Source organism: Eptatretus burgeri, chromosome 3 (assembly GCF_056783735.1).
Source record: "Eptatretus burgeri isolate ZD-2024b chromosome 3, Ebu_testis_v1, whole genome shotgun sequence".
In the NCBI taxonomy this organism is placed as follows: domain Eukaryota; kingdom Metazoa; phylum Chordata; class Myxini; order Myxiniformes; family Myxinidae; genus Eptatretus; species Eptatretus burgeri.
The window spans coordinates 116,805,075-116,819,805 of NC_140963.1; the positions used below are offsets into that span (position 1 = coordinate 116,805,075).

Below are 14,731 nucleotides of genomic sequence, written 5' to 3' on the forward strand. Positions count from 1 at the left end.
ACAAAATCTATCCTAGAGCTGCCAAAACTCACCATTATTTTAATGAGGGCAGCTTGGATATTTTGAGCCAGGTTGAGAAATGTCTCCGGTATACGGACAAGTCCCTGAATCACAGCCATGCCATCGACTATAACAGCAGGGTTGTGAGGCATTGAAAGAGCAAGGACATTGTCTACCCTACGCTCCATCAAATCCATCAACGCGGATTTATTGGTTTTTGCAAGACTACCATCCGCACTAGCAAGGGGAAGTGAGACAGGACTTAGCGAATATGAAAGTACCTCTCGCATGTCGAGTTGCCGCATCTGACCAATGATCAGCAGTCGTGCGAACAAATTACGATCAGCTTTCAAGGTAATTCCTTTCTTAGATGTTACCCTCAAAGTACTTTTCACTTGTGCAGTGAAAGTTTTGAGCTTCTGAGCTTTGAGGATGGAGTCGAAATCGACAGTGTTCGTCAACAAGCGGGATTCCATAAAACCGCAGAGTAAATGCTCACCGATTTCATAGGCATTGAGGAAATCATGCTTCACAGTGGGGCTTGCAATGATCCCAGAACTAATGCTTACCAAGTCAGCTTTCGGATCGAAAGGATCCATCATTGAGGTGGTGGTAGACATGAGGTTCTGTTTGTGTCTCTCATCCCTTATTGTACGAGCTGTATCCAAATCCTTCTGACGACGTGATTCAGAATGACTACCCGCTAGGGTCTGACATTGTCGGGTTATAGCGGCACGTTCATTCTGTGAAAGGATCCAGCGGTGAACGGCTGCTCTATCAAGGCTGAAGTTGGTGATTCCTGTTGATGTTTTCGAATCACGGTTGACAGTCTGCTCGATAGCCTGGTCGCAAGCTATAGAGGCAAAACCATGTTGGTCTTGTCGTTGGACTGTCCACTGACGACGTTCACGAAGTTCGGCATAGCACTGAGGACGGGTCTCCGGAAGGCCAATCATTTCAACCCAATAAGCCGTCAAATATCGGGAATAATGTACTCGATCGTACGAAAAAAAACCATGGCAACATAGATCTGGTTGCAGCGAGATGGAGCTCCCAGTTGGATTCCCGAGGGGCTCGAATGAAAAGGAGCAATAGAGTCACCATCTCCAAGCATGACGTCCAGAAATCGAAGGTGGGATGAAACTTCCTTTGCTCTTCAACAAACTTGTCGTACACAGACAGAATGGCAAATCAAAATGATCAAATTTGATTCAGCTCATAACAAATAGCGAGGTACGTACCTGATGTGAGTGTTTCACCTTTAACTAGTTAATCACGCTTTGGCCCGTGGACTCGGTTAAGATAACGTGACTCTTTCTTGCAAATGATGCAAATACGTGGGAGGATGTGGCCTTGTGAAGAGATTGGCAATGCCGATCTTGATCGCAGACTCTTCTTTGGTGATGACAGCACACCAGGCTTTTGAACACAAGCATCTACTGCAGATACTTCAGTGGCTTCCTCAAAAGCGTGCAAGCATCGTTTCTTACTCGCAAGCTGTCTCTTTTTATCGGTGAACCGTCTGTAGCACGTCGGATAGTAACCAGCACTCGGTGGAATATTGGTGACGCCAATGCCAGCATGGCTGTGATAACGCGACCGGGCGATGCCACCCCTTTCCCCGGGTAAATCTAGCCATTCTCCCAAGCACTCGCGATATTTACCCCATCTAACCTCAGGAAATGGACATACATTCTGTTCTTGTACCGATGACAGATGCAAAACACACCATGAAGGCGACTTCTCCTGGGATTTTGCTCGGGACATCACTAAGTTAAGGCCGACGTGGAAGCTGCCATGACAGTACAAGTAGTACCTGTGTTTACAAAAATACGCCTGCTGATTGGTTGCAGCTGATATTGCTACGCCAGCTGGCCGACTTCTCGGCCAACGTACGCAGTTAATCGCCGATTACACTTTGAAAAATAGTGCGTGTAACTTCTAATTAATGCTCAGACTTGGGCGTTGTTCACATGGAGAACTTTTTACACGTCACAGCAAATATCATTTAGACCATATTGGAAGGGAAAATAAGTCGCACCCTTTCCACTGAACGAAACGGAACGACAGCGGCGGACAGCCCACGGCCTATAGGGTCCCGTCCCTAGTCTAATGGGATTTAAATGTTCATGCGCTGCGGAGTTATTTTGATATAATAGTTAGGGTTTCCTTTTACATTTTTACACCCCTGATAACTACAACAACACACCTTCACCTCGCTTCCTCACACTGACGCCATTGCCGACGTGCGTGTCAGCACGTACGTGGGCGGAGTTCACAAGGACCTGACGTCGCTCTCGCCCAATCAGGGAGATGCGAGCGAGTTCCCCAGCAGTCGTCCAATGAGCACAGCCCACGCAGGAGATTATTCCTCTGCCTGTTTTGGTGGGCGGTCTGCCGTGACGGCCGTCACGCCCCCCCCCCCCCGGTCCAATCAGTGGACTTGACGTGATTTGTGGCCAATGGGCGATGAGCGAACCGCGCCCGAAAAGGGGACGAAGGAACAGAGAACAATCTGGGCCCGGTCTTCTGGAGCGCGTGCTCTGATTCTCTACCCTCATCTCATCGCTGGCGTGGTCTGGCTCTCTGCCCTCATCTCGTCGCTGGCGTGGTCTGGCTCTCTGCCCTCATCTCGTCGCTGGCGTGGTCTGGCTCTCTGCCCTCATCTCGTCGCTGGCGTGGTCTGGCTCTCTGCCCTCATCTCGTCGCTGGCGTGGTCTGGCTCTCTGCCCTCATCTCGTCGCTGGCGTGGTCTGGCTCTCTGCCCTCATCTCGTCGCTGGCGTGGTCTGGCTCTCTGCCCTCATCTCGTCACTGGCGTGGTCTGGCTCTCTGCCCTCATCTCGTCGCTGGCGTGGTCTGGCTCTCTGCCCTGATCTCGTCGCTGGCGTGGTCTGGCTCTCTGCCCTGATCTCGTCGCTGGCGTGGTCTGGCTCTCTGCCCTCATCTCATCGCTGGCGTGGTCTGCGTCTGGCTGCCCGGGTCTGTCTTCTGGCGACCGGAGCTCTGGGAGGGGGTGGATGTCCAGCCACGCGCTCGTGGCCAGGTAGCCTGCCACGTTCTTGTCCCTCAGCTCGACTTCCCTCCGAGCCGAAGGGATAATAAAGACCATTTGGGTCCTTTTCTTTTGGGTGTGCGTCTGTCTGTGGGCCCGTCTGTAAGTAGGAATTATTTAAGTGCTCTTTGCTGTACATACTTGCATCTCTTATAGTCGGTTTAACTCTGCTCTTTGTGTGTTCCCTTCCCCCCATTATAAATAAATCCCCTGTTAAATGTTTCAGCTCATTTTTGTTTCTTTTATTGGTTTAACGCGGTGCGTGTTGGGAAATTTGGGAAGCAGCAAAGTGTGCATTTGGACCGATGGGACCTCGGTAACCATCCGCTCGGGTTACGCAGCACGGAAACGACTCGTCCCATTCGAGTCCAGCCGAGGGTGTGAGTATTCAGTAGTTCGCCACGTGGGCCTCTAGGTATTTTGAAGTTTGGCAAATAACCCTGTACCACGTGATTGATTTATTGACGATTCACTGTCTTTTAAGGGACCCGTACCTGTCGGAGTTTTCCGAAAGGTACGATCTAGATTCCGCGTGTTCGGTGGAGTCGACCCTACTGCTCCACCTTGCGGTCATGCTTGCAGCCGATACCCGGCCCGCAACAATATAACAATGTGTTTGTGTATTTGTCTGTCCCCTTCATAAGGATGATTTCCAAAGGGTTTTAAGGCGAATCCTTTAATATGGCTGTGTGTTCACTACTGTCTTTTTTTTTTTAATTTTTTTTTTTAGGACAAAAAAAAACTTAAACATTTTTCATAAAAGACTAATTACATCTCTTCTGTTGCAAATGTAGATGGTGACTTGCAACTGGGCCTCAAAGGCGGTGTACAGAAGCGTTTTTATTATAACAATAAATATAGGGTGCAGGGAGTTGAAATTCACTGCAAGTGATGTGCAACACGCACAGAGTAAAACGAGTGTTCATTTACCTCCGGAGGATGTCTAACAAATGAAGAACATATAAGCACACATGATGTTAGGCCGAGGCTTCAGACTTTGGCATGCTCACAAGGTCGCAGAATATAAATAAAATAGGCTAACATTTGTACATGTGGTGTTTTAAAATAATGCTTCTTGCTATGAAACATCATATTGTTGTGGTTGAGGAAATTCGCAAACCACCATTCAGGTCCCGTAGGTGAGATATCTCTGTAAGTATATGTGTAGTTAGCCCAAACCCGTTGTTTAGAGGGAATAAATGTGATTCATTCGGGCTGCGACCCTTCAAGATAGCCATTTTTCTGTTCTATCTTTATTTTGAACCAACCACGTCTCAACCGCCATCACACAACAACCACCAACCGCAACGCCGCTTCACAACAACGCCAACAGCCACGACCTTTACCGTCACAACTCGCTCTCGCAATCATCGCATCACCGCCATTCCAAGCGTCACCGTGGCCAGGGACCACCACAATAAACCCTCCACCACCTTCACCTCTCCTCCTCCTGCCGCCATTCCCGCACCGCTTGTGGGCACCGATCCTGGACTCGTACAGGGCGCGCGCCGAGCAGCGGGTGCAAAAAGTGGCCTTTCCGGGGAAGTCGGATCAGGAATGATTCACGCCCACTTCTGTTCCGTCCTATCAGCGAGCGCGGGGCGATTTGGCCCCGCCTCAAGGCACGTCGGAGTAGAATCGATATATGTAGATTCGAGGATCAGGAATGATTCACGCCCACTTTTCCTCCGTCCAATGGGCGAGCGTGGCTCCTCCCCCGAGCCGATCCTGATCCGAAAATCTGCATATGGTTTCTCCTGTCGCACTATAAAGCGCCGAGCGCGGGGCGAATTGAGTAAGTAAGAGTTTCTGTTTTGGGATCGAGGGAGAGAAGAGTTTCTGTTTCGGGCTCGAGAAGAGAGAAGAGTTTCTGTTTCGGGCTCGAGTTGGAGAGGGAGGTTTTTCTGTTTCGGGCTCGGGCGAGTCGTGGTGGCGGCGGCGGCGGCGAAGTGTGGCAGCAGCAGTCAAGACCGGTCTGGAGGAGAGGCGGTCTGTCGGGGAGCTGCAGAGAGGAGAAGCCGGGAACGCGGTCGAGGGCGCAGTGGAGTCGCTTGTCGTGGGACCCAAGCAAGCCAGCTATCCTCTTTCCCCAGAGCATCAACAACCCCCCCCCTGTTTCCCCCCGCACTGAGATAGTGCGAAAAGGGGGGCCCCGTCCCCACCCCATTCCAGGCAGTGCCAGCGAGGCCCGCGGAGGAGCGCGGAGTCAGGGCACCACCGCCATTTTGCGGCTCATCACAAGACGGGTAGGCTCTACACGGTCTCGCGCCCACAGCCTACGTTTGTCCCCTTGTCGTAGAGGGTGGCCCTTTTTCTTTTGCTTTGGAGTATATGTGTTGTCGGCGCCGTCTGTAAAGTAAAACTGTGTAAGTGTTGCCGTGTGCTCGCGTAGTCGGTAGTAGATCTGCATTGTGTTTCTTCTTTTACATTTGCTTTTGGTGCATAATTGTTGTGTTCCTTTTGTTACATTTGCTTTTGGTGCATAATTGTTGTAATTGTATATGTGTGCTTTCCGTTTGCCGCGGAATAAATGTGAATTATGTTGACCTGTTTTTCCCGTTTCGCTTCGTCTTTTCTTTAATTGAATCTCTATCTTACTTCACGTAAAGGGTTGGTCGTGGGCTAAATACGCCCAATAATTAATCGGAACCGTCGAGGTTGACGATAACACCGCTCGGTTATCCCGATAGTACGGAACGGGTCGCTTAAAGTGGCCCGTGTCCGAAGTCGACCTGCGGCGAGGTGCGATCGCCCGGTCTACCCTCCGTGTGGGTACTTAGGTTGGTCGAATTTGGCGAACAACCCTATCCCACGCGGGGGGCCGATTGGCACGATCGTGGTGAGGCTGAAAGGCCCACCCGTGACTAGTTCCCGGCGTTAGTCCGAGAGGGTCACGACGGAATTGTCCGTCCGGTGGGCGACGTGCCGCGATTCGAGTTACGTGGCTGCTCGCACGCAGGCAGGCACGAATCCGCAACAATATCTTCCAGTCTCTGAATATTTCAAATAGAATAATTCCAACCCGTCATTTTTGATGGGCTTTTATCCTTTGGTATTAAATATGGGGTAGGAAGCCTGCACACTGCATTTGGCTTTGACTTCCTCGACGGTTCATTTCCTAACCTGACTAAAACTAACAGCTCGGTGCTTTTGTAGGCAAGATGTTGTGTCATAGAGTACACCCTCCTTCAGAAAGGACGTGTGTTTTCGGTACTCTTGCCAAACTCTAAATTCCTGATCCAATTTACAGCTGGCACTGCATCCACAGCATAGCCACACTCCAGTGATGATGCAACCAGAGAACCGAACTTGTAAATATACTCCAGTGAGAAATGCATTATTTTGATTAATAGTGTTGTGGTTCTAGGAACCATATGCATTCAACTGACCAGCTGACAAAACAGCTGCTGGCCAGCTGATCAAAACAGCTGACCCAAAGTTAGTTATGCCGTTAAGTATATGTGTAGACAGATTCCCTCCTCGTATTTAGTGGGAAATTTAAGGGGTGCGTTGCGATGTTTTTTTTTAGTTGGGTAAATTGGCTCCAGACAAAAAGACCCTTCACTACGCGGTGGAGGTATTGGCGTCCACGGTCGGTTAATCGACCCGCCGCCTCCTGGAATTATCCATGAGCGACGGCCTGTAATTCCGGGAGTCTTGTGGGAGGCGACGTAACTTCCCCCACCTAGCGGTCATTCTCCACACCGGTCCCCGGCCCGCAACAATAGATTAGATTATGATACAAAAATATATTATTTATACATTATCATATTCATCTTCCACAAGAACGATGAAAATGAGAACTAATTGTGGCTCTGTATCCTAGTTTGTTGCCAAGATGACGGGAAGGGAGCTGAAGGCCTACGCCAAGGCAGGCTCTGTTGCTGAAGAGGTTATTTCCTCGATACACACTGTTGCAGCGTTTGGGGGAGAGAAGAAAGAGGAGGAAAGGTATGGAAGTTGAGATGTGATGTTTTGGCGAACCAGCCCTCACGGATTTGTTCATGTAAAACAGCGAATTACCCAATATAATGGTGCACAACCGAGGGGAGTTCATATAACCAGAGTTGAAAATGACACATTACTTATTCGATCACTGGAAATCAATAACTGTGATCCATTATGATTACTCCTGTTAATACCTGTGATCTAGTTTTAGAGGTATCTAGCGAGGTACCCATGCTATGCCTGTGAGGGGGCTAGACAGCCGGTTCATGAAGGGCTTGGGCAAAAAAACTTACTGCAGCTGATCCCAACAGAAGTAAGGTGGGTAATATTTATATGACGTCACAATGGCGAAACTGCAAACGCCGATTCCCCACAAAATGTCACCGGTGGAAACACTCACATAATTTACTCATTCGGCCTTATACTCAATCTCTCTACATTTTCATTCCAAACAGCATCATTCTATTCATTAATTAATACTCACACCATCATTATGACAAAATACAAACGCTCGTGAAGTAAACACATACAGACGCCGTTCTCACGTGAGACCCAATACAGACAAACCTGCAGGTGAGAAAGGGCAGATATAAACACTTCGTACAGATCGAAAATTGAAATCATCATTGTATTAATAAATTTATGAAACCTCCCACCCACCTGAGAATGGATAAAAGTGGGATCGATCGGGTGGAAACTCAAAATCATAAATGTATTGAGATATTATCAAACCAGTTAATGTTTCCGCTGAACCCATGATTGCGTTTACTTCTGGATCGCGAGAACTTTCATACGGATCAAAAGGCAAAATCATAATCGTATTGAGGTATTTATGAAACCTCCCACCCACCTTCGGACATCCACTGGGAAACTCAAAACGTTCCACAGGAGGTTTGACGGGGCTCGTCCCAAAATTGAGGGAGTAGTTTGGGGGAAGGACAGATACTCCTCCTTTATAATATAGATACTACCTCCTATTATTGGAACATTATGCCACTCCGAATGCATCCAAAAAATATTTTTGCCTTATTCATGACTTCCTAACAGCAGCATCAATTCCTGGTGTAGCCGAGAGCTGGGCCTGTCTCTCTCCCCCACTCTCACTTTCTTTAATTGTGGATTTATCTTGGATTGAAAAACCGTCTTTGCTTATCAAGGAAAATGTGATTGGTCAGGAAAGGAAAGTGTTTTTGCGTTGTTGCACTAATTTGCTTTACCTTTTCCATCATAAGGACATTCCTGAGAATAGCAAATATGCGTTAATGATTTATGAGCAGGGACCTGTGGAACATTCGCCCAATGCTCCCACCCCTCAACCCTCACAACCCCCCCTCCCAAACCCCAAGTCATCAACCTACCCCTCCTACCCGAAGGCTTCAATCCCCTCCCCCACTCCAAGACTTCAAGCCCCCTTCCCAACCTGCCTCCTCCACAACCCCTCATCCCCCCATCACAACTCCTAAACCTCCCCACCCAAAGTCCTCAACCCCCACTCCCAATTCTGTCCCATTTTTGCTCTTTCCCACCCTTGGAACCACAATTCTCTGTCCTCCCGTCCCTCCCTTCCCCTCCTCCCGCTCATTAAAGCAAAAAGGCATTCCCATATTGATCATTCCATATTTCTTCATTACCTCATCGAAACAGCAGAATATTTAACTCTTTCCCTTCCCCTATCCACTCCACTATTATGCCATCACCGACTTCACAGAAACCACAATCAAAACAGCAACAGCATGACTCCTACATGTCCTGGTCCATCACTATCGCCTGTCCAACTCGCATCCCCTGAGATATTTAGAAGGAATTAGTTTATTTTTCTCTGAATATGTCATTCTTCGCTGTTTGCCCTCATTCTGCATGCACATTCCTGTTCCTTTCTTAAAATGCGAGCAAAATTCTTCCAAAATTGTTTTTAGTTTTAAGTATAATATTTGTAACATTCTCAGATAGCAGAGATCACTTGAAGCTATATTCTGCAAAAATCATGCAATTACATAACAAAAACTAGAGGGGAGCACTCGGTTGAGTGCAAAACCTCCGCCGCCAATACTGCTAGGTCACTCAAGTGAACCTGATATCCTATTCATTCAATTTGACGTCAACAGTACTCACAGAGTTATAGTTTGCAACTTTCCCTTTTACTTTTAACTTTTACATACTCAATTCATTTGTCATAACTAGATTCCTTGAGAAAGAAATTGATTTTATGTAGGTATATCCACCTGAAGTTCCAAAAGCAGCCGCAATTATAATTTTGGCATGTTTTTTTTTTGTTGGAAAATACTTATAACATGTAGAAAAAAGCAATTTTGTTGAAAAAAAAGTTGCAAAAATTTTTTTCTCTAATTATTTTTTTTGGGGGGGGGGGCGGGGGGGTGGAAATCACTTAAAACATGTAGAAATGCAAAAAAAAAAAAAATTCAAATATTTTTTTCAAAATGGCCGCCATAGCGGCCATATTGGATTTTGGACCAAGTCCAAAATCTAATGGCATGATCCTTGGACCATACCTAATCCCCCCACCAAGTTTCGTCGAAATCCGTCGGAGTTTTTTCCGTAATACTGTTCACAAACAAACAAACAGAAAGGGGTGAAAACAGTAACCTCCAATCTTCTATGGTGGAGGTTAAAGAGCAATCAGAGATTGCAGACCCTCACCAGGCCTTCTTTTGTGTGGCATTTGTGTACTGGTGTGTTACGTAATTAATAAGAGACATAATTAGAACTGCCACTTTATAACTGCTGGCAGTGATGACCGGGTACCAAGATATCCCACTTTGATTGGATACCTGACCCTGACCCATGACGTTTTTTAAAAATTATTATTCACTAGTACGTGCCCGTAAGTGCAAAAAAAAAAAAAAAACTTAAAAACCGCGAGCCAGAAACAACAACCACACAGGCCATTCCTTCGCTCTCGTGTGCCCGTATGTGCGTGGCCGTGCGTGCAACCCCCCCAAAAAATATATAAACTTTCAAACCGTGAGCCAGAAACAAACACACAGGCCGTTCCTTCGCTCTTGCGTGCCCGTATGTGCAACCCCCCCCCTCCCCGAAAAGAGAACTTTCAAACCGTGAGCCAGAAACAACCACAAGCCGTTCCTTCGCTCTTGTAAACGACGACTGAATTGGGGTATTGTGTTTATCTATAAATGCGCATAAGAAATTATTATAATACAGTGTCATCACCATCCGGAAGTAATGCGTGCCCGTATGGAATATTCACATGCATTCCACGAATTATCACTTGTATTGAAGTCACAACTGCTGTGATACTTACATGCACAGAGTTAATTAAAATCAAGTTTACCTCCCTGTCTTTGCTTGCCATGACATTCGCTGCCATTGACCATTGCCACTCCTACGCCACAGTAACTAAGGCACCGATCGATCCCCATCGTAACCAGCACGACATGTGACGTCATCGTCGGCCGGCCGCGCATCGGCCTACGCGAAGTTAAGTCCTCACTGTCCGGAAGTTTGCATAACGTAGTTACGATTATTCGCAATTTATTTTTAATGGCCAATTATTCAATTAGCGCCAACGTATTTTGCCTTTTCGCAATGTCATCGCAAGGAAAAACACAGAGAAGAGAAGAGGAAAAAAAAACAAAAGAAATGTACGTGCACAAAAAAACAACCCCCCCCCCCCCAATTTTTTTCTTTCTTTCAAACAAAACACATAGGCTGTTCCTTCGCTCTCGTAAACGACGACTGGATTGGGGCATTGTGTTTTTCTATAAATGCGCATAAGAAATCGAGAAATTATTAGAATACACGAAGTCATCACAATCCAGAAGTCCTTACGTTGTAACCCATAATGGGGAGCGCAGCTGAGGATCTCTTCCCCAACGGCCACGCCAACGCAGAAACCTGTCTTGTCATTGGTTGGTAAATAAATGGCCGGAGCAACATATCTTGTCATTGGTTGGTAAATAAATGGCCATAACTTGGGAGCACTTGTCCGATTAATATCAAACCTTGAAAAGGCACATACTCAGGTCCCCAGTAATATATCTGGCAAGTTTCAATTAGATCGGACCAGTGGTTGGCGAGAAACAGCGGACACACACACACACACACACACACACACACACACACACACACACACACACACACACACACACACACACATTGCTGGAATTATAGATAGATTATTATTCAATTGAATTGAGAATGGGATTAAAATAAATTCAATTTAAATCAAATGGAAGACCAAATAGGTATCAGTCCTGCATTGAATAATCAGAAGGAACCTGAACAAGCAAAATGCAAAGATGAAGTCATCAGGAGGAACCTGGATAGGATTCGTATTTCAGCTGCTACTCCTGTACCCTCAAACCCATCCAGGCACAGCTAAGTGAGCCTTATTAAAAAAAACAAAACAATCAAAAACAAGAACCCATATCAAAAAATTAAATAATTCTGGCTACCAGACCATGCGTCTGATCTCGTTAAAATTTTAAAAATGTATAGCCCATCGCCACAAGAACATAATTGTGAAGTTTCATGTCAATTGATTAAGCAGTTCCAGAGAAAATATTTAATATTTTTCTTCAATCCAATACAGCTGCCAAATCATGTGACCTATCAATTATTCCTTAACAAACTTGTACACCCATGGCTTGGGGAACATTTGTGTGAAGTTTTGCCTCAATCTGTCCAGCCGTTCTGACCCATGAGAAGAAGATTTTTTGTAGGTTTGATGGTAAATCCAATATGGCTGCTAAATCATGTGACCTATGACATCATATATCTGAACATTTTGTTCCTAATTGATAGGCCGTCATACGATACATGTAAAGTTTCACTTCGATCTGTTCAGCCACTTCAGATAAGAAGATTTTTGAGGGTGTTTCTCTTTTTAAAACAATATGGCTGCCGAATCACGTGACCAATGACATCATCAATTTTTTTTTCTTCTGTGGACCATTTTATCCCTAGATGACCCTCAAAATTTTTCATACTGATCAAATGTAACGTTCTATATCTGCAATTATGGCGTCATAATGAAGGCACCTATGGCGTCAAAAAAATCACACTTATTCCCCATCAGGATTCAGGAGTACGTGCCGTGTGCCAAGTTTCAATTTTTTCCTTGGTACGGTTTCAGAGATGCAGTGCTCCAAATTTTTCCCATTTTTCCAACATGGCTGCACACCACGTGACCAATAACGTCATAATTATGATTAAAACATTCTACATTCGTCGTTGCACCGATGGTGAAAATTTTGTTTCAAACCGAGAAGCGGTTGCGGAGAAAAACACGAAAGTTCTGTGCGGACAAACAAACAGACCCAAACGCAATACCCTCTCCTGCGGTGAGGGCAAATATGGACTACAATGCTGCAAACATACAACATGGTGAGCTGGAGCTTTGGTACTGTCCAAAAGGTCCAATTGACTTTTCTGAAGGAATGATGGTACAAAAGGCCTTCGTGCTGTCGCTGTAATACAATCACAAGGATTGTCCTTGTGATAAGCCCTTGAAATTGTGAAAATGAATTTGCTTGAATTCACCTGCTCACCAAGCAAGATACAAATTGGTGATGGAACAGAGGAAGCACATATACAGTACAAACATAAACCAATTAATTTAATTACTGCACACTGCACATTCCCATTGTTCATTCAAAGTTACAGCTCATTAAAGTTAACTTTTATAACAAATTTGAATTGTATGATTATGCAGGAAAACACAAATTACTACTCCTTAATTCCAATATGATAAGTGAATGAATAAATAAACATTTTATTCGTACACCAAAATTTAAATATTCATTTCAATAAAATAGACATTATCAAAGCTTTTCGACTTGCACTCCTCAGGATAAAACCCGCAAGCAGATGAAGAAGAAGTATCAAACTCTCGTTTATGAAGTAACAATGTAATGTCCTCAATGTTGATTGGTTGAGAGAAAGATTGGTTACCTGGTTGGTGGAACCATAGAGTATCATGAATAATGAGAATGTGGAAATGAACTATTCTGAATAATAATAATTAAGCGGAGATGAATCACCAAAGTACCGGCAGAAACATAATGCTAATTAGCTGAGGGCAAGTTGGGAGGTGGTGTGGTGGGGTGGTGGTTTTCATGATGACTCAATGTTGACTGGTAGAGTTGTCACACAGTCAAGCCATCATAGTCAGAATAGATAAAAAGTTTGGACAAATTCTGTCAACAAAATTAATGGGATTGGTTGACCTGATGAATGTGGCCTCCATTGCACGAAGGTGAGCTAAACTGCATCCTCCACTCAGGAATCTAAACCAGCCAATACGATATTGCTCTGCACATTGAGGATTATTCAGTCAATGGTAACCAATTGAAGCGGCACAGGGAATAGTTGTCATACTATGTACATTCTTACAAGCCCGAGTTTTGTTGTCTCTGTTCGGTTCACTGACCCCGTCTGATCCCCAAAGGGACCTGTTGTTCAATGCGGTCCTTCAACCTCAAAGATGTGCGGCCCACATACCTAGCATCACAATGGCACTGAAATTCGTAAATAATCTTACTTGGAGGATGCAGTGATGCGAGGCAGACAGAGCATCTTGTTGGACTGACAGAAGCAACCAGTGGGTAATGAAAATCGCTCATGGTTGAACAGCATTCTAAGAATGGGACACTGTCTGTTTGATCTGGTTTTCAAGCCGTTGAGACACTTTGCCTTTCCAAGGTAGACATAGGTATTCCGGACATTTACCAGGTCTGATTGTTGGATTATTTGGTGGGTTCAGGAATTTGTATATATATATATATATTGATGATCTGTTCAGGATACCCATTACACTGAACAACAAATTTCAAAATTTTTTTTTTACTGGAGATGTGTAAAGTGATTAAGACTAATTTGGGTACGCTGATTTCAAAAATCATAACCGTTTTGCTGTATCACGTCAGGATTTTCAGGAACAGAAATATTCCCATTGCCTAGAAGTCAGGATTTCAATGAAATTTACAAAAATTCATTTATTCATTTATTTCATCATGAATGCTTCAAAATTATAGAAATTACAGAAAAACTCCACTAGAATGTAATTAAAAATGCTTTAGGCATTTGGCTTTGCGTTTGTGCTGCTCTGTGTCAGTTTCACGATGCAGGAACCAGCAGAAATCGCCCATCATGTTCGGGTTGTGCCGCCATTGGTAACGTGTCTCCATGAGTGAAATCTCTTGGTGGAATCGCTCGCCGTGCTCGTCCGAGACTGCTCCCAAGTTGTCAGGGAAGAAGTTCAGGTGCTGGTGTAGGAAATGGATTTTCAGGGACATCCTGGAGCCAAGTTTCCTGAAGGACTCCAGCAGCTGCTGCACTATTTCTTCATAGTTGTCCGCGCGCTCGTTCCCCAAGAAGTTGTCCGTCACAGCTTTGAAGCTCCTCCACGCTGCCAGCTCTTTGGGGTTTAGAGTTGTCGGAAAAGTTTCGTCCTTCATAATCTGTCGGATTTGCGGTCCAACAAAGACACCAGCCTTGAACTTGGCCTCCGACAAGGTGTTGCCAAACTTTTCCTTGAGGTATAAAACCCCACGCCCATTCAGATCCATTGCCCGTACAAAACTTTTCATCAAGCCGAGCTTTATGTGGAGTGGTGGAAGGAAAACCTTGGCTGGGTCGACAAGGGCGACATGCTTCACGTTGTGTCGACCAGGTACATGCTCTTTTCGCTCTTCCCAATCTTTCTTCGTCCAGTGATTCTTGTCGTCTCTGCTATCCCAGAGACAAAGGA

At 45.4% G+C, this 14,731-nt stretch overlaps 1 protein-coding gene across 7 annotated transcripts in view; it reads left to right on the forward strand.

Annotated features, from left to right (window-relative positions):
* Nucleotides 1–14,731, forward strand: part of ABCB11 (ATP binding cassette subfamily B member 11) — a 168,955-nt gene that overhangs the window by 56,845 nt on the left and 97,379 nt on the right. For all 7 annotated transcript variants that reach the window (XM_085875228.1, XM_085875225.1, XM_085875230.1 and 4 more), the window contains one exon: nt 6,881–7,005. In XM_085875228.1, the coding sequence (XP_085731354.1) occupies nt 6,881–7,005 (125 nt within the window). The remainder of the gene's footprint in view (nt 1–6,880; nt 7,006–14,731) is intronic.